Below are 19,365 nucleotides of genomic sequence, written 5' to 3'. Positions count from 1 at the left end.
TGTATTTTCTTACTTGCTTCGATTTGAATTCTTTCAAAACCGAATATAAATTTAGTTTTAACAAAACATCGAACGAAAAATTGAATGCACACCCCTAGATATATCCCAAGTGTTACAAATTGCTACATCTCGTTACACTGTTATCTTAACTTACAGTAAGCACTCTTACTCTACCATCTACATTCAACACAAATACATACTATGTGTGGGAAGTTACTCCACCATATAACACTACCAAAGAAAGAATGTTATTCGTAAACACTTACACAACATAATTTTATTTCTCCTGCTCCATGTAATAATCAAAATTCACATGTGGGAGCTCCTTGCTGAAAGCAGTGGTTGTTCTTCAGAAAACATTACCCATTTTTGTAAATCGGAACGATTATTATACATGCTTCAACTTCTCGCTAGCTTCCAATGAATCCCAAATTCTTCTGTGGGAACATGAGCTGAATCCAGTCATATAACAGGGAAATTTGACACTGTTAGATGCATCGATCAAAAGCCTCGTCTAGGTGAAGAGCATTTTTAGTTCCTCTAGCCGTGCAGTTCGGACTTCTTGATCAGTTAGAGCACCAGATATCATTCTCTGCTTCCTAGCTTGCACTGCTTCCATTCTCTCCTCAACGGAATCCTGCCACGTGATCATTTTCACGTTAGAACCAGCTTCAAGACTTTCAGATATCATGACTCAGTCTGAAACACATATAGAGAGATCCCCATCAACAGCAATTGCGCAGTAAAATACCTTCACAATAAACCGTTTGATTACAACTTTATTAGTTTGTCCAATGCGATGAATCCGCATGACTGCTTGTTCTTCAACTGCTGGATTCCACCATGGATCCTATACAAAGTTAAATGTGGTCAAGCAAATATATATAATGTCCTTATAGGGAAAGCATCAATATACATTATATATTTTTCAAAATCTGGTTATGGGAATCTTTGATATGCCCGAACCGTTACCATGACAAATGCATTAGATGCCGCAGTGAGATTAATTCCAACTCCACCAGCCTTCAGTGACATGAGCAACACCTGTGAGAAATCAAACATAAACATGATGAAGGCTACCTAAATGATCTCAGTCCTTTAACTTGAGGGCAAAAGAAAAAACCACAAAAAATAAACAGGACTCAAAATAGCAAAGAATAGACAGTACACCTTAATGTTGCCATCCTCGGAAAATTGTCTAATTACTTTTTCTCGCTGTTGTTGGTTCAGGGTCCCATCTAGTCGAAGGAATGTAATATTACTCCTATAGATAACATAAACAAATCAATTATATGAACGTGACTGATAAAAAAGGATAAAGAGAAATACAGTAAAATGAAAAACTAGTAAGAGGCTTCAGCTATAAAAGTTGCTTTCAAAATTCAGATGCAAGGAAGTCAACAATGCACTGCCTTGATATTTTATATTCATTTCGTGTACATTTCACAGATAATTTCATTTCCCATGCCAAGGCGAGGGCAAAAGATTATATAACTTGCTGATCATGTTCAGAAGTAATTCTGGATGTTGATACTCCTAGGAGAGAGCAAAGCCACATAGATAAATCCATAACATTAATGGAGAGAGCAAAATACATTACTTAAAATAAAAAACTGGAATGCGTGAAAAGGGGGCGAAGTATTACCGAGAAAGAGGAATTTGCAATAGATCCAAAAAGGCAGTCCACTGACTGAAGACAATGCTTTTCGAGCCTGGAGAATCCAGATTTCCTAGTTCACTCATAAGAGCAGAAACTTTTGAGGATTCCACCCAGTTTTTCTCAACATCAACCCGGAAGCGACTATCAGTTGGGGCAGTAATCAGCTCCTGCTTGCTAATTGTCTTCCTGTAAAAAGTCAAAGCTAAACATTAGTACGTCTCATCTCCTGTATTTTTACATTCGCTCTACATAGAATTAGTTAAGCAAGATAATATATTGCTACCTACACACTGGACAAAGGCCAGATGTAGAGTTCCTCCAGCTTGACAAAAGACACTCTCGGCACAGTCGATGAGCACAAGGCGTCAATACTGCATCTTCAAAAGCTTCCAAACATATAGGACATTCTCCTTCATCCCCTTTGCGTAAATCATCCACAACTTCCTGAATATAAGCACGTGAAGGCATGTCTTTAGTTTGGCCATTCACATTATCTGGCCCATCCTTCAAGAACCGCTTAGCCAGTTTATTCAAATCAGAGTACTCTTGAGTGTCGCCTCGGCTGGACAGATGATGAACAAAATCACAGCATAAGTTATCACGAAACTCACCAGTTTATGCATGTGTGGGTGTATCAAAATGTATCAGGAAATAAGTATCGAGATTAAATATGCAAGTTATAGCTTAGATTTGTGGATGTGTACATTCATGACTACTGCACACAAAAGCAAATGCAAGTCCATTAGACATGTCAATCATTGGTGATAAGTGCATCTCAAATACACCAGATACTTTAATCCAAAGAATCTCCAGAAGCATGTGGCACAAGCCATATATGCAATATTAAAATTAGAGAGCCAGATTAGCTTATTTTCCCGCCAGTCCATTGGCAAGAACCAGAAAATTTTGGTCAAACCAACAAATTTTTTTTCTCAAAATAAGAGGTTAAATTTCTAGAAAGTAGATTGAGGGCTAGATCATGATTTAAAAGATTCAAAACTTTTAAAATGCAGAGCTTTCCAATGTTGTTTGTCAGAGGCTTGTAGGTGAAGACATGGTCTTTGTATATTAAATAGATATGAAGAATCTAGGATGACTGATATAAAACAAATGGCCAGCTTGAGTGTAAAATCCCAGGATGGACAAAAATATCTTCACCTCATGACAAGGAATGGATGATCACAGCATTGACGAAGACGTAAAAGCAATTCCAATATAGAAGCATAGTTGTGAAGAACCCGGCCTTGCTCTACAAATTGATCAAACTTCACCTATTGATGCATAAGAAATATAAGTCAAGCAGCAATACCAAATGTGACTTTGATACAGAAAAGATTTGTACCTTTGATTTCTTAAACAATGCTTCATAAAAATCTTTTTCAGCTTCAGTCAGATTGCAATATACTACTTGAATATCCGCAGGTGGCAGAACTAAAATTGGCCTGCAGACAGAATGACCAAATAAAATTAAAAAGAAAAAAAGAAAAACAAAAGCCCAAGACAACGACATTGTGAGTGATAGGAAAAGAAGAAACAACTATAATACAATAACTTCAGAAAACCCACCTGCCTTCTTTATCTGTGCTAGACTTTGTTCTTCTTAACATGATTGACTTTAGGATAGACTGAACCAACTTTAATCCCCTCTCATCCCCCTCCTCAAAAGGTTTCTGGACAAGCTTATTCCACCTAGAATGGAACGGAATTGTGTTTATCACCAAGGTACTTTATTGAGATTTCACCAGTACCACATACGTAAAAGAATACAGCTTACGAACAAAGCTAACCACATCATAAGATCATTAACATTGTAACATGTGAAGCAGTTCAAAACTCGAGGCATTCAATAACAATAATGCTTAGCTTTATTTATAATTGTAAGAAAAATAATATAAACCAATCGGTTCTGGTACCCAAAAAACAAGGGATTTAAGAGCTAGTCCAGATGAGACCAGTTAAGAGTTAAGACTGACCACTTTAGAGTTGAAATGGTTAATGGCCCAAATAGTAGAGATGAAGTACTTCTCATAAACATTTTTTTCAACTTCTAGAAATCCATACCTTCTACAAATGCATGATACATTATTGGGAGGGTTACAGGACAATTAAAAATAGAAAGAAAGAAACATTTCACAGAGCCGACAGGAAACATGGCATATATGATCTAATTTATCTGGTAAGCTCAACGAAACACACAATCAAATAGTGACGTTAACAACCATATTAAAAGATAAAGACCTACCAAGCCCAGCTTCCCCATGGTTCAATCTTCAAAAACCGAAGAAGACTATAAACATCCTCCAAGCTGTTCTGTTACATGGAATTAGTCTGATAATATTACTAGATTGTACAGGTAAAGAAACTGATACAAGCATCTCTATTAAATAAAGTAGAGGCCTAGTGCAGAAAAAAGTTATCTACATCAAGGCAAGAAAGATACTCCAAATGTCAAATCATACAGGGTGAAGTTCACAACTTCTAGAAAATTAACTGATAGACAGTAGCAAACATTACCTAATAGCAGTGTAATAGCATAAAAAAGTACAATCGTTAATTAAAGAAGTTTCAACTGACATGCTAGGAAGATTTCATGTTTGAAAATTGAGGAGAAAAAAGAACTCGAATAACACAAGTATTCCAAGGAAGCGAAAGAAAAGCATATAAATATAGGTGCTGATAATACATTGACATTATTCACAGAGCATGTAGGGTTACCAATAAGCAATAATACTCATTTACCTGGATAGGCGTTCCAGTAAGACACCATCTACGATCAGCAGCAAGGGCAGCAGCAGCCATTGAAATTTGGCTTTTGGGTGATTTTATAGTATGTGCCTCATCAAGAACCACTCTGAACCATCGAACTGAAAATAATCCCCCATTCTCTTCAGCACCCTATGGAATGAAAAGAAAAGGTATTCTTTACATACTTTAGGGGTTCACGGAAGCAATTTTATAAGATTACACACAATCAAGGAAGCCACAATTTCCTTTTAAGTTTGTCCCATTTACAATGGCACTTTCTAAAAATAAAATAATTAGAGCCACTAACTCTCCTTAATTCCCGTGCCCAACTTACTTTACACCATAAACTTACTTTACACCTCATCCTTACAAGTGGTCCCCATTTACTTTACACTCAACACCTTTTTCTTAATCTTCGTGCCCAGAAAAATTGTGCCATTATAAGTGGGACGGAGGGAGTATTATTCAAGCAATGTAGAGTACCTCTATTGAAAACTCTGAAGCTAGCACTCCGTATGTAGTTAATACAACATTACTTTGTGCAAGAACTTTTGCATCCTTTGATCTACTTTGCCCATAATGAACATATAGTGACAAAGTCCCAGGCTGCGAATGAGTTTCAATTTCTGTCTAAAAAAAACAGCAATACAATCAACCATGAGCTTTGTATTCCATCAAATCTGATGGATAGCACTGTTTCACTTTAACTCCTGCAGATATCACTAAATACCAACACGCAGGCTCATACCTTCCACTGGCCTATAAGTGTCATTGGGCATATGATGAGATTACCACCACCAACAAGTGGGGCTCTTTTCTTCATAAGCTTCTCAAAACCAGTAAATTTCGAAGATTTTTTCTGAGGTATTGGTGATTTATCTGAATTCAAGCTTGCTTCACAGTTGTCACTGGGAGACTGACTGGTAGATGAACTACTCAGCAACCCGTCTTTTTCGGAATAAGTGAGAAGAAGCGATATAGTCATTATAGTCTTCCCAAGTCCCATAGAATCTGCCAAAATCTACAATCGTATTCTCTGTTCAGATGTCTGTTCCAACAGAAGGAAATGCAGGTATCAACAAAATATAACCAAGAGTCTCAACGTACTCCTCCTCTAGACATTTGAAGCGTGCTAGGGAATTCGACCGTTGCATCACCTGAAAAGGCATTTATGTATATGACCAAACCCCTCCTACAAACAAATAAAACCAACTGGCAATTAAAATCCAACTATTTTAATTGGTAAAATACTGATCACTTGCAACTTGCATACCTGTCGGCAAGCCGATAAGCATCCCAACATGGGTGCATAGTTGTTGCAGCCTCATCCCCACAGTGTCCCCTCTCAAGTTGAATCATCCAACCGAGAGCCTGCTTCTGGTAAGGGCGAAGATCGCATAGTAGGGTACTGGGAGGCTCCATTTCCTAATATATTGTAAATTAAACTATGCAAAGCCTAAGGAGAGCACCACAAAGAGATAACAAAGATAATTAAATACCCTTACCTCTAACTCAGAGCTGTCAGTGACACCTACAATATTATCAAGGTCATTCTCAGAAACTGATTCTTCATTTTCACCGTCATTTTCATTCCCAGAAGATGCACTCTTCAACTTAGTTATATGTGAAATTGATGGAGGCAAAAAAGAGCTGTCCTGTTCAATTGAAATTAAACACTATGAATACTTACTTCATTAGATATAAATATCAGTAAAGTTGCTTATGGTACCTCAGAATTCAAAGGTCTCTTCCTTGTATACAGATCTCCAGGAGTAAATTCTGCCTAAAACAAAGTAAAAGTCAGATTCCAAGAGGAGCTGACATTTATACATTTGTTGGCAAAACGAAACCACTTATTTCTAGGGAAAACATCATAGATTAGATTATTTAAATTTATAAAAAAAAAGCAAATAAAAACTGTCATTCGTATCAGGATGAGAAAGTTTACCTTCTTGAAAGGAACAAGTCCCAACAATTTAAACAAAGTTGGAAGGGGGTGAACAAGTGATTCCTCAGCTGAATTACTAGCTGCCTTAAGTGACATCTGTTGGCTCTTTTGGAACATGGAACTGTTTGCATAAATGCTACGCCACCATTAAAGAAAGTGAACTAATTACTTGACCGTGTAATAGAATAGCAGTGAACAATAAGCACACAGTTTAGATAATTCACAAAAAATAAGACTTGGATACAAATTCCCTATACAACCACCAGTATACCTGATAGATAAAACAACAGAATCCATAATTCCCAGCACAGGAGGAGCCGACTTGCAACACCCCTTAACGCAAACCTTCTTATCCCTTACAAGAGGTAAAAGACACCGGCCCCATTCATTTGGAATACGACCAATCTGCAGCGTTCAATCAATATTGTGTCAAGCGACAAGTTAAATGACATTTATCATCAAGATAGTTATCGAACCTTTCCTTTTATTAATTATTAGATAGACATAAGATATTTACCAAATTTTAGCAAAATCAAACTTTCAAGCACATGAATATACTAAATCATCTTAGTCACTACATTGAGATAGACTTTCAGATAGAAGCATCTCTTTTATTCCAGTTCGACATAGCCATCTTGTTAAAGAAGATGAAGATGAAGTACAAACTGAGCAGGATGCCCCTACTAATTAATAAACAAACTCAGTTCCCGAAAAGAAACTCCACAGTACCTCTCCACAGGCGCTGGTAGAAAACCTTATAATCTCAGAGCACGTAGCCACCTGGCGGCCTCGCCCACCCCCAATCTTCCCAGGTGAGGGTGTTGTCAATTTTTTCTGAGCAGGGAAAGTAAAATTCACCTCATCGCCAGGCTTCAAGGTCCTCCCTTTACAAGTGGACAGCCCAGTGACCTCACCGCTTCCCACAAACCACCACTCACTCCCCATTTCTTCCGACTTTCCACTATCAGCACAACCATTCCCCCCACACTGGTTGCTTCCACTCCTACTCTTTAAATTCACGTTCGATCTCGCAGCAGAATCAGAATCCTCTAGCCGACCAACGTTCTGCTTTACAGTAGACTCGACAACCGGAGGCTCCGCATTGAGACTGCTCTTAGAGGGCTCGGACTTCTTGGGAAAATCAGGCTTCCTGAAGCTCCTTGGCGTGTCGAAGATGATGTTAATCGCGGCGGTTGGGTCATTGTTGGCCAAGTGAAGCGCTCGAATTATGTCCATGTCGGCAAATTCACCGCCGACGATCGACCGAACAGTGGAGATGATTTCTTCGGTGGCCTTGTTTCCCATCACGACCGCCGGCAATTGGAATAGAAAATGGAGATATCAAACATGTAATCGAAACGCTTTCTTTAGATTTGGGGTTTTTAATTTAGGTATTTATAAACCCTAGAATTTCTTTACATTTGCTGCTTTGCTTTTTTTCAAAAAAAAGAAAAAGAGTGGAAGTGGCGGGTGGTCGGTTCGATATAATGAAGAGGGAAGTGTGCGAGGTACGAAACACTTCCCGCCATCTTTATTTACTGCTCTCCCTCTCTTTGGTGAAACCAATTTCACTCTGTTAGTTTCAATCTACCATGCTTTAAAGTTTAAATACTTGTTTGGTACCATTATGAAATGGAGTAAGACATTATATAGTAGTTGATTATAATATCTTTTAATATTATAATTGATTATGTGTACTAAAACAATAGATTATAATAGAGAAATAAAAATTTAGTAATTTTTTTTTACTTGAAAAAAAAATTAGTAATTTAATTAATTAATTTATGATAGAAGTGTGAAATTATGGTAATTTAATATATTAATTAATTAAGTAGGATTTGTATTACATGTATAGGAGGTGTGGTGTACAAATCCAAAAGATTTGCATAATACACCATATGTCCTTATATATAAAAGGCCTTTATTTTAAAACAAACATGCTATTAGAGTGTCATCGATATATTATACACTTTAATCACTCTTATCAAACGAAAATAAAATAAGTACCATTTTATATTCTAATATATTTTTTATTTTAAAATAAATTATTTTAATATTTTTTATTTCCTTCGTCCCACTTATAACGTTCCAATAAAATAAGGTGCGTTTACTTTGATTGTAGAATTTTCATTGAAAAATGATGCATGAGAAAAAAAATATCATATGTCTCTAAATATGAAAAGATGAGAAAATATTGGATAATATTTTCACACATGTACCATAGGATAATATTATTCAACATTAAAGAGAAAATGAGTGAAAAGGAGCTGCCCAATAAAATATTTCACCCTACCGGAATAAAATATTTCATTATAGTAAACATGTGAAAATGGTGAAAAATGAGTGAAAATAATTTTTTCTCTCCTTTTTCATCGAAGTAAACGCACCCTTAAGAGTACAATATTTATATTATAGAAGGCTTTTAACCAAAATGATAAGAGATGATATAAAAGTATAACATCATCCCTTAGTATAAAATTATACATTGTCAAAATATGTTGTCAAAAAATTTATATATTTTATCCTAATTTTTTATTACGCCAAACTAAATAAAATATAAGATGCTAAATTAAGTTTATAACTTCCTTTTTTTCTTTTTTTTTGACTTGGGGGAATTGGGGAGGGGGAACAGTGGGGTTTGAACCCGGGACCTCACTGTTCACACACAGGAGGTCGCACCGCTTGGTGTCCCCTTGGGGACAAGTTTATAACTTCCTTATGCCTCCAAGTAAACGCACTCAAAGTAAATATCCTCTTACAAATTTGAAGAATCCCCTCAAATTTCATGGCAACCTAATCAATATATTTAAATTGGTATTCCATATATACATGGATTTTTTTTTCTTTAAGAACATATAAATAGATTTTTTTTTTTTTTGAGCGTAGAACATATACATAGATTGATTTAATGGTAAGGTAAATAAGGTCTTATGCCAAAAGTTTTAAGATTGAATTCACCATTGTGATTTTTAAAATTATTTGAAACTCTTGGGTCTTGATAATATAGACGATAGTATTTATATCAGTAACAGATCTAAAAATTATAGACATGAAAGACTAAACTTGTTGAAGTTTGGAGCTCGAAGGTACTTGCCTCCGAGCCAATTTATTTTAAGGGTAATTTGTACTCCGTATACTCCATCTATCTACAAAAAACTTGCTACAATTTCATTTTCGGTCTGTTCATAAAAAAATTATCACTTTCATTTATAGTAATAGGATCCACACAACTTAACTCAAGTTTAAAGTAAGACCCTTACTAAACTCACATTTTATTAAAATTCGTGTCATTTACGATGTGATAATTTTTGTGTAGACAAATGTAGTAGTTAGTTTTTTGGACCCAAGTGAATTCTAATAAGCTTATGACTATGGCTCGATTACTTGCTATAATACATAGTTATTTTACTTATATTAATTAAACAACAAGTACATTAAAAATTCATGAAGAGTCACATCTATGCATTTTTTTTACCTAAGTGAATCCTAATAAAGCTTATGAATATGGCTCTGTTACTTGCTATAGTAAATAATTTTTCTATTTTTAATAATTTAACGAGTACATTGAAAACTCATGAAGAGCTGCACCTATGCAATTCTTTTTAAGAAAACCATCTTGATCGTTAATCAAAATAAATTAATTTTTATTATTGATAAATTAACAGTCTTATTTTAATTAAATAATTAACTCAAATTTAATATTAAAAATTAATTAAAAAATAAGATAAAAATAATATAAATTTAACAAATAATTACAAAATATTAAACAATTTTTTTAGGAGACAAAATATTAAACAATTAGCGTGAAGGTTGTCGAACAACTGGCCGAGTTTAAACTCACGAGAATTTAAAGCAAAAGAATATTGGCGCGAAACACTAAGGGAAGCATGGTCCCGCCAAAGTATTGAACTGATAGAGAATCAAACAACTGCCCGAGTTTATCTAACTCAACGAGTCAACTCGTTAACTCACTATGCATATTTATCATTTTTTTTTAAGGGACATAAATCTAAAATTGAACATACCATTGCAAATTGCAATCCCAAGTTCCCAACAAAAATGAGAGGAAAGAATAAGAAGAAAAAAAAAGACATTTTTGCCCAAAGGCTAATTTATGTTATTTTGATATCTAAAGTTTAATATCAAACTTTCAATCATTTATCTATATCTTATAAATATTAAACTTTTTCTTGTTATTTCAAAAGTAGCGTCTTGTATTGAAGACCCTTTTTTTAGGGAAAAATTTTGAATGGTTATTGACCACTCTCTGCAATTTTTTCAAATTTATGTATTGATTATATTGATATAATAATTTAATGTTATACATTCGAACTAATTTCGAGATAAATAACTGAGTCAATTCAATTTATTGAAGAAATATTTGATGTACATTTTAAGATCACGATAACTATAGCAATTTTTTTATTTAAACGTAGAGTAATTTAAATATTGATATTGATAAAGATAAATCTCGCGACACCACCAATCCACATTACATGTTAATTACGCATATCATTAACTTAGATAATCTTCTTTTGCCCTATGTCAAATCAAATCTATGGAACACTTCAATATTTATTAGAATTATTTAGATGCCAAATTATTTAATAATTATTGCTTTGAGGAAATCTCGATTTTAAACTATTCTAAACTTCTCAGGCAAAATAGTGGTAGCAAACAATAATAATAATAACAATAAATAATTATCTTAAAAAAAAGAATAAATAATGACCCTAAAAAAATAACAATAAAAAAAAAAGAATAAATGATAATATTATCACACCAAAATGGAGGGATAATATTATCCATCATTGAAGTGAAAATAAGGAAGGAAAAATGTGACATCTCTTTTTGTGTCAAATGTTGGAAAAGGAATGAGACATTTAAATGCATAAATTTGTGTTATCCATTATTTTTCATGAATAAATTTATCCATCAAAATAAACGAAGCCGCTGAAGAAAATAAATGTATAGGAAAAGAAGATAAATAGATAATAATTGTAGCAAATATTGACTCGGAAGTGGAGCCCGAGTTAGTGTCCCACCCGACTCACACAGAGTCATGAGTGTGGCGGCGAACTCTTGGTTTAGGGCTTTGCCCTCTCTCTCTCTCTCTCTCTCTCTCTTTTTTTTTTTTTTTTTTCGGAAAATCTGGTAAGGCTATTTACCATCCCAATTCCCACGATACCATCACGTCGCGAGCTCAATCACTCCTCTCTCTGAGAAAAAGGTAACTACAACACAATTCATTGATATTTACTGGCGTAGAGGACTGAAAATTTTTCAACTTCTCCATCGTTTGTGAACTTTATTGAATGTTTATTTTGTACATTGCTTCAGTTTTTTTCCCTAGAGGTTAGGTGCTTGCTTTAACTGCTAAGGCAATCAGATATATTGAGATTTACAATCATGTAAGATTTGATAAGATGTGTTGAGGGGATAATCCTGGCATATATGTTTCATTTATGATTTTTTTTTTCTTTTAATCTTTGTTCCAGGGGGTTGAGTTACCATTGAGTGTATAATGGAGAGGGTGGTGGTGCCGGAGAGTCGCCGAGGGAGAAAACGGAAGGTAAATAACGTACAAAATGCGGAGGAAAGCGTTGGTGGCAGAAAGAAGGTTATGCATACAAGGTCATTCGAATTGGTTGGAAGATATGTGCAGAAAGAGTTCAAGGGTAGTGGGGTTATTCTAGGAAGGATTATGGGTTATGATTCAGGCTTGTACAGGATAAACTACGAGGGTGATCGTTGTGAGGATTTGATCAGCAGCAAAGTCAAGTCACTTCTGGTGGAAGATTGTGATTTAACTGATGAATGGCCTAAGAGAAAGGAGATGTTGAATGAATTTTTGTCGAGTAAAGATGTAAACATGGATGCTGCAACTGCTACCGACACACGAAAGCTGGGAAAAGCAAATCCGATTGATTCGTTATCATTGAGTGGAATGACCAATTCTTGTAGTGCTGATGATGGAATTGTCAAAGTTCAGAGTGATGGCAGTGGTGAGGTTGATGCTGATTCTTCTAGTGGTTCTTGTGAGAGTGCTCGAGGGGAGGAGGCTAAACTGGATAAGGAAGTGCCACTTGTTCCACCACCAGAACTGCCTCCTTCGTCAGGGCATATTGGTGTTCCGGAGGAGTGTGTTCCTCATCTTCTTTCTGTGTATAGTTTCTTGCGTTCATTCAGTGTGCGGCTGTTTCTGTACCCTTTTGCGTTGGATGATTTTGTGGGGGCACTCAATTGCTCTGTTGCAAACACATTGCTGGACTCAGTTCATGTTGCTCTAATGTGTTTCCTAAAGCGCCAATTTGAGAGGATCCATTCAGATGGCTCTGGGCTTGCATCGAAAGTTCTCAGGTGTTTCTTGAACATTTGCTATTTTAATTTTACTTTCCCCGAGTGATGGAACTTTTATTTTCTCGATTCTAGTTATGCTCTATAATCTTCTGACATTTTTAATGAAATTAAGCATGTTGCCTAGTGGTTTTCTTCTGTTGGTTTATTATTGTTGGAGTATTTTTTTAGTATGTGACTTACAATGTAGCTTCTTTTTCCTTGAATTAGTTATGGATTATTGGAACCACCTGTTGGGCTGTTTACGTCTACGTTGGTGTTCATGCCATTTTTGTTTCACTGTATTAAATTAAAGATGGTCATGTCTACTTATCCTTTGTGCAAGCCCCTTTTCACATTGGTGCTGCAACATTCAATTTAACTTTGTAATCAATCTAGTTTTGTTGTACATTTAGGTCTCTGGATTGGAGCTTGCTCGATACATTAACTTGGCCAATTTACTTGGTCCATTATCTGATGGTGTTGGGTCATAAAAATGGAGATGACTGGAAAGAGTTATATGCACATTGTCTGGAGAGAGATTATTATACTTTATCTGTAGATAAGAAGTTGATCACTTTGCAAATATTATGTGACGATGTTCTGGATACTGAAGAGCTAAGAGCAGAAATAGATATGCGTGAGGCATCAGAAGTTGGAATGGAGATAGATATGAGCACAGTGTTGGGCGCATGTGAACCTGCAAGAGTTATTCCTGGAGACTCCGAAACTTCCAACTGCAAGGACATAGAAGCTGCACAAAGAGCTGAAAATCATCAGACAAGAAATGCTCTTGATAATCCCTGTATGGAGTCTCAAGTTGGTGGAGCAGTTGAGGACGGTAATGGTGATGAATGCCGCCTTTGTGGTATGGATGGAGTTTTGGTTTGTTGCGATGGGTGCCCATCAGCTTACCATTCAAGATGCTTAGGATTGAACAAGATGCTTGTGTCCAATGGTTCATGGTACTGTCCTGAGTGTAAAGTCAATGAAAACGACCCTAAAATTTTGCGAGGGACAACATTGAGGGGAGGGAGTGTTTTTGGTGTTGATCCATACGGACAAGTCTTTGTTGCTTCTTGTGACCATTTACTTGTGTATGTATCTAATTTCATGCTATCTTATTGCTTACATCTTATGCTTCATGTTATTTCCTTCTGCAATAGATATGCAATTGAGTTCTCTTATTAATGCCCTTATTTGTGTTCCTTCTTCATTCTCTCTCACCTTTATTAATATTTTTTGGTTATTCCTCTCTGTAAATTTTTCAGAGTGAAGACCTCAGTTAATTCTGGAACTTGTCCAAGATACTATAATAGACATCATATTCCTGGAGTCCTCAATGCTCTTTATGCAAATCCAGATTATACTGCTGTCTATTCAGAAATATGCCGGGGGATAATGCAATATTGGGAATTATCTGCAGATATCTTACCATCCAATAGGAAATCTGGAATTGGCTTAGAATTAGCAAACAAGGAGGGAAGTGGCTCATGCATTGCACAATTAGTTGATATGCTGGACAAAATCCCCGAGATGACTGAGGTTCATAATCATGGAACTTGTGCCACTCGTAGTTCCGCTGAAATGGCTGGTTCATGGCTTACTAACTGTGTTTTAAGTGACAGTTCTTTTGATAATGCGATGAAGTCCGACTGTCATGCAGGTTCTGTAAGACAACAGTGTGAAATCTTGAAAACCACGGTGAGCGAACCTGCTTCATCTAGTAGTTTAATGGAACAGCCTGCTAATCCCTGTGAATCAAGCCAACGAAGCAACTCAAATACTACAGAGGCTGTTTCCACAAGAAGCAGCAATATTAGTTCTCTAAGTGATAGTTCTTCCTTAGAAGCCAAGGGATGTCTTGTTAGCCAGGAACTTGATAATAGAGTAGGAATTACTTGTGGAAGTCCAGCTCGTTGGTGCTTATACAAGGGTTCTTCCTTCAATACAACTGGTTACATAAATCACTATTTGCATGGAGATTTCTCTGCATCTGCAGCCGCTAACTTGGCCATTCTTTCACATGAAAAAAATCAAGTTTTGGAGTCCCAACAAGCTGTGTGCATCAGCATTGCAGATCAGGTAAAGGCTTTTTCTTCAGCTGCTGTGCGATTTTTCTGGCCCAATGTGGACAAGAAACTTGCTGAAGTCCCTAGGGAAAGATGTAGCTGGTGCTTTTCTTGTAAGGCTTCTGTAACAAGCAAGAAAGCATGCTTGCTAAATGCTGCTGCTTCAAATGCCACCAGAGGGGTGATGAAGGTACTTGCTGGCATTCGACCTGTAAAGAATGGTCGGGACGAGAGACTTTCTGGCATCGCAGCATACATTATGTTTATGGAGGAGAGCTTAAGTGGCCTACTTGTCGGTCCCTTCCTTAATGACACTTTCAGAAAACAATGGCGCAGACAACTTGAACAGGCCACCACTTGCTCTGAAATAAAGATCATATTGCTTGAAGTAAGCATTTGTCCATTCTCAGTAGTTAGTATTTTTGACAGTATATAATGTTGAATCTGATTTATTTATTTATTTTTAATCATTTTGTAGTTGCATCATTATCTCACATCCCTCCTTTGCCTTGTTGTTGTGTTGGGCATGTTACTTTTCTTGATTCTTAGTTACAATATATTGAGGATATTTAAATTTCATTACAAAAACCTTTCTGCATTTTGAATGATATTGCCAATTTACTATTTTCCAGTTTTTTGTTTGTTTCAAACCTTATGCTTCTAGTTGCATAAACATGTATACCTTCACAGCTTGAGGAGAATATGCGCTCCATTGCCTTTTCTGGAGATTGGATGAAGCACGTCGAAGGTTTTTCTACTCAATCTTCCACTTCTGAGATTGCAACAGGATCAACTCAGAAATGTAGGCCAGGAAGGCGAGGCAAGAAACGACCTGATATGGTTGAAGTCGTAGCTGATGGTTTCCTGAATAAATCAACTAAGTTCACCTGGTGGCGAGGAGGTATAATGTCAAAGTTTATGTTCCAAAGAGGGATTCTTCCAAGCTCGATGATAAAAAAACCAGCCCGTCAAGGTAACATTTATGATCCACCTCTTCATGGTTATTAAAGAGCCTAATGCTTGTATTCCTCTTTGTTTGATGAAGGTTGTGATGCTTTCTTTGTCTCTCCGATAATCTTTTAGATTCAAAATAGTTCACTAATAAGTTATAAGTATAGCAGGTGGTAGAAAGAAGATACCAGGTGTACGTTATGTTGAAGGAAATGAAATCCCCAGCATTAGCAGGCAGCTCGTCTGGCGTTCTGCAGTTGAAATATGTAGGACTGTGGCAGATCTTGCACTTCAGGTACCATGTTATTCTGATACGTGGATTGTGTCGTTCTTTGGTACTGTACCACAAAATTTTCTTTCAGCAGTTAATTGCTTTGTGATACACTTGCCTCAGGTGAGATACCTTGATTTACATGTGAGATGGGGTGATCTTGGTCGTCCCGAGCAAATGCCCGGTGATGGGAAAAACTCGGAGGCAGAATCATCCGCTTTTAGAAATGCTTTTGTTCATGGTAAGAAGATAGTGGAACATGAAGTTAGATACTGCGTTGCGTTTGGTAGTAGGAAACACCTGCCTTCGCGTGTCATGAAAAATATAGCACAAACAGAGCAAATCCTGGAAGGCGGGAAGGAAAGATACTGGTTCTCTGAGACCTTCATCCCCTTGTATCTGATTAGAGAATATGAACAAAAAGCCGAAAAAGCCAATTCTGTGAACGTGTTGTCCAAACTGCAGAGAAGACAGTTGAAGGCTTCCCGTGAAAAAATATTCTCTGTTCTCTTTTCGGAGCAAGGTAACACAGTCAGGAATTGTTGTTCGTGTCATCAGGATGTTTTCTATAGGTATCTTTTACTTTTTTTTCCCCAAGTTTTCTCTTCTTTTCTCTTTTCTGTGTCCTTTTGTTAACTAGTCTAGTTTTGATGTTTGACATTCAGGAATGCTGCGAAGTGCCATGCATGTCAAGGTATTTTTCGATAAACCATGTTGAATTTTATTCGACCAACTCTGATGACTTTGCTACTTTGTTGTTTGTTATTTATAATGATATAATATATTAACTCTTACTACCTGAAGAAATGAATACTGGTGGCACTTAGAGGCTGAAAACATAAAGATAATTACCGCAAAGCTAAGCTATTTCATCATCCTTAAAAAGAATTGCTCTACAGCCTAACCATATTCGCAATGCAACTGTATTAGCTGATTTTTTCTTTCTTCCTTTTTCTCCAGTATTTACAGTTAAACCCATTTCCCAATGTGTAATTCTTCATTATTGTTATTATTATTATTATTATTATTATTATTATGATGATGATGATGATGATGATGATATATGGAAAGTCTTTTGATGCACAAACTATATGATCTTCGATGACACTAACACTGATGTTATCTTACTCATACATTTAGATCATTTTCTCTATGCCCTCTACAAGTTTCTTGTGACAAAAATGTGGTCTTATTATCTGTTGTAACTCATGAAAACGTTAAATTTGCTCCTTCATTTGCCAGGATTTTGTCATCAGCAATGTGCCACCACTTCAACAGTAAATAAGAGCAAAGGGAATGACTTTTTAGTTATTATTATCTGCAAGCAATGCTGTGAGACTCAGGCGGCTACTCAAGTTGATAGTAGTAGTGGATCTCCCACAAGTCCTTTGCTCCCTCGAGTACCAGACATCCCTAAACCAGCTATTTCTAAGGATGTAAACTTAGTACCAGACGTCCCTAAACCAAATATTCCTAAGGATGTAAACATAGTATGCCATAATGGATCATCGATAAATCGTTCTGCAGTTACAAAGAAAAATGCAAGATCAAATTGGGGTCTCATATGGAGGAAGAAGTATTCCGAAGACACTGGCTTCGACTTCAGATCAAGAAACATTCTTCTGAGTGGTAACATGGATAGGGAACTGATGAAACCTGTTTGCCGTCTTTGTGATCAGCCATATAATAGTGGTGTAATGTATATTCGCTGTGAACCATGCAAAAGTAAGAGAAAGTATATAAAATCTTCATTTCAGATTATTATTGTTATCAGTCCTTTTTGTATCTCTCTTTTATTGCTCCTGAAAAGAGATTAATGTTTTGACGTCATCCCCATGGCAGATTGGTTTCACGCTGATGCTTTAGAGCTGGACGAGTCACAGATTTTCTCTCTCGTGGGATTCAAGTGCTGCAAATGCCGGAGGATCAAATCTCCTGTATGCCCTTACTCAAATCTACAGAAAAGGATTGCATTGAAGGGCAAAATAGAGCACCGACAACCTTCCAAGCTGAAGATTCCTGCAATGGCCTTTAACCGTGATATGATCCTAGCGCATCCTAAAGAAGTTCCAACTGCTTCCAGATTACCCCGAAAGCCAGAAGCCATCAGTGCATCAGCAAATAATCCTCTTCTTGCTTCTCCTTATAAAGCTGATCCTGAGCCTAGAAAGTTGCCAGTCAGGAGGCATGCTAATCGAGAAATAGATGTCCATTGTCCGGAAGGTGCCTATCAGTTTGAAGCATCTTCGCCTTTTGAAGAAAATGCCGTTAACTCCACACAGGAGACTCCCATGGTGAGAAGTACAAGGAAAGAGACCAAATTAGCAACCAACTCTTTTAGGGATGAAGTAACCAACCCTACAGAGGCAAATCCTGCAATCCCAGTGCAGGATTCTTTACCCCGGCATCAGTTTGCTTCTCAAGATTTCTTTGATCTTGAATCCAACGTCGGCGTCCATGTGGATAGCAAAGGGCCCCCTTCAGTTCCTAGAAATGGAACACCTGAATCATTCCATGATCAGGATAAGCTGATTGAGTCTGCAGAAACATCTAACAAGATAGTGCCTTGTAAGTTCTGCTCAAAACCCGAACCATGCACGGATCTTTCTTGCGAGATTTGTGGTATAACGATTCATAAAACTTGCTCGCCCTGGTATGAATCATCCTCTAATGAGAATGGCTGGAGGTGTGGCAGTTGCCGCGACTGGAGCTAGCTCAGTACATCTTTCTACACCAGTTTGGCTCTTGCAGCGACCGACCTATACTCGTGGATGAAACCGTCTGCTTGATCATATTTGGGAGAAATGACAATGGAGATGCATAACGGCAACTGAATTTTTCTACAAAAGTTGATGGATAAGCAGGGTTTTTGGGTGCTTATCTGAATATTTTTGAACCGTGGAGAACATTTTACAGGTGATTAATATAAAGTGTATATTGTAGTTGCTCATTTTTGTCATCAAAATATACGTATCATTTTCTGCTTTTTAAATGCCTCTATTATACACCATGCAAAAGTATCTTTTCATTTGGATTGAGAATTGAGAAACCTCGCCGGTTGTATTTTGTGTTTTATCATTAATAATCATTGGTTTTTTAATTTATTGCACTATATAGATTAAAGTTATATAGTCATAAAAGTATGGAAGACGATTAGAGCATTGGCAACGCCCTTACTCGAGTGCCTACTCGAGTAAGGCATTGCGTTCGTGTATGGCTTTGCAGGTGGGAGGTACTCGAGCATTACTCGAGCCTTCAAGTATGCACGAGTAATTTCCTTTTTTTTTTCTTTTTTTTTTAATTCTCTTCTCCTCTTTAAAAATTAAAAAAATCAAGTAGGTTATCAAGTAACCCCAATGCAGCACTACTTACTCAATAACAC

General features: G+C 36.6%; 2 protein-coding genes across 5 annotated transcripts; one reads left to right on the top strand and one right to left on the bottom strand.

The window, feature by feature from the left end:
* Window positions 1-70: 70 nt before the first annotated feature.
* On the bottom strand, window positions 71-7,904 carry LOC131000144 (DNA repair protein RAD5A). Of its 3 annotated transcripts, XM_057925921.1 has the most exons (20): window positions 7,083-7,895; window positions 6,625-6,758; window positions 6,354-6,489; window positions 6,135-6,188; window positions 5,911-6,060; window positions 5,679-5,830; window positions 5,513-5,597; window positions 5,154-5,426; window positions 4,889-5,035; window positions 4,400-4,555; window positions 3,903-3,970; window positions 3,227-3,349; window positions 3,003-3,102; window positions 2,819-2,931; window positions 1,944-2,222; window positions 1,646-1,846; window positions 1,171-1,264; window positions 973-1,044; window positions 752-850; window positions 71-637 (listed from the first exon to the last, which is right to left on the bottom strand). In XM_057925921.1, the coding sequence occupies exons 1-20, from the start codon at window positions 7,656-7,658 to the stop codon at window positions 515-517; spliced, it is 3,135 nt and encodes a 1,044-aa protein (XP_057781904.1). In that variant the 5' UTR covers window positions 7,659-7,895; the 3' UTR covers window positions 71-514. The 3 variants fall into 3 exon arrangements, with proteins under 3 accessions (XP_057781904.1, XP_057781905.1, XP_057781906.1); XM_057925922.1 differs by lacking the exons at window positions 71-637; window positions 752-850; window positions 973-1,044; window positions 1,171-1,264 and having other exon boundaries at window positions 1,699-1,862; window positions 7,083-7,904; XM_057925923.1 differs by lacking the exons at window positions 71-637; window positions 752-850; window positions 973-1,044; window positions 1,171-1,264 and having other exon boundaries at window positions 1,706-1,846; window positions 1,948-2,222; window positions 7,083-7,903.
* A 3,487-nt stretch (window positions 7,905-11,391) lies between these two features.
* Window positions 11,392-19,095, top strand: LOC131000143 (DDT domain-containing protein PTM-like). Of its 2 annotated transcripts, none has more exons than XM_057925920.1 (10): window positions 11,392-11,583; window positions 11,852-12,713; window positions 13,106-13,786; window positions 13,961-15,149; window positions 15,452-15,734; window positions 15,883-16,007; window positions 16,107-16,555; window positions 16,649-16,677; window positions 17,226-17,708; window positions 17,826-19,095. In XM_057925920.1, exons 2-10 carry the CDS (start codon window positions 11,878-11,880, stop codon window positions 18,695-18,697), a joined length of 4,947 nt encoding a protein of 1,648 aa, XP_057781903.1. In that variant the 5' UTR covers window positions 11,392-11,583; window positions 11,852-11,877; the 3' UTR covers window positions 18,698-19,095. The 2 variants fall into 2 exon arrangements, with proteins under 2 accessions (XP_057781903.1, XP_057781902.1); XM_057925919.1 differs by having other exon boundaries at window positions 11,435-11,583; window positions 15,880-16,007.
* Window positions 19,096-19,365: the final 270 nt, after the last annotated feature.

Source organism: Salvia miltiorrhiza, chromosome 8 (assembly GCF_028751815.1).
Source record: "Salvia miltiorrhiza cultivar Shanhuang (shh) chromosome 8, IMPLAD_Smil_shh, whole genome shotgun sequence".
Lineage (NCBI taxonomy): Eukaryota > Viridiplantae > Streptophyta > Magnoliopsida > Lamiales > Lamiaceae > Salvia > Salvia miltiorrhiza.
The sequence above is the reverse complement of the archived record's forward strand: the minus strand, read 5'-3'. Positions and strand labels throughout refer to the sequence as shown.

What these genes read in the sequence shown, in the direction of transcription:
- LOC131000144 (XM_057925921.1), bottom strand. Translation starts at nt 7,658, where the DNA reads ATGGGAAACAAGGCCACCGAAGAAATCATCTCCACTGTTCGGTCGATC. An exon ending in TCTGTTGTTTTATCTATCAG is followed by an intron (nt 6,490 to 6,624) that starts GTATACTGGTGG and finishes ATGGTGGCGTAG; the next exon opens with CATTTATGCAAACAGTTCCA. An exon ending in CCGAGGATGGCAACATTAAG is followed by an intron (nt 1,045 to 1,170) that starts GTGTACTGTCTA and finishes GATTTCTCACAG; the next exon opens with GTGTTGCTCATGTCACTGAA.
- LOC131000143 (XM_057925919.1), top strand. Translation starts at nt 11,878, where the DNA reads ATGGAGAGGGTGGTGGTGCCGGAGAGTCGCCGAGGGAGAAAACGGAAG. An exon ending in TCTTGTGACCATTTACTTGT is followed by an intron (nt 13,787 to 13,960) that starts GTATGTATCTAA and finishes TAAATTTTTCAG; the next exon opens with AGTGAAGACCTCAGTTAATT. An exon ending in TCGCTGTGAACCATGCAAAA is followed by an intron (nt 17,709 to 17,825) that starts GTAAGAGAAAGT and finishes TCCCCATGGCAG; the next exon opens with ATTGGTTTCACGCTGATGCT.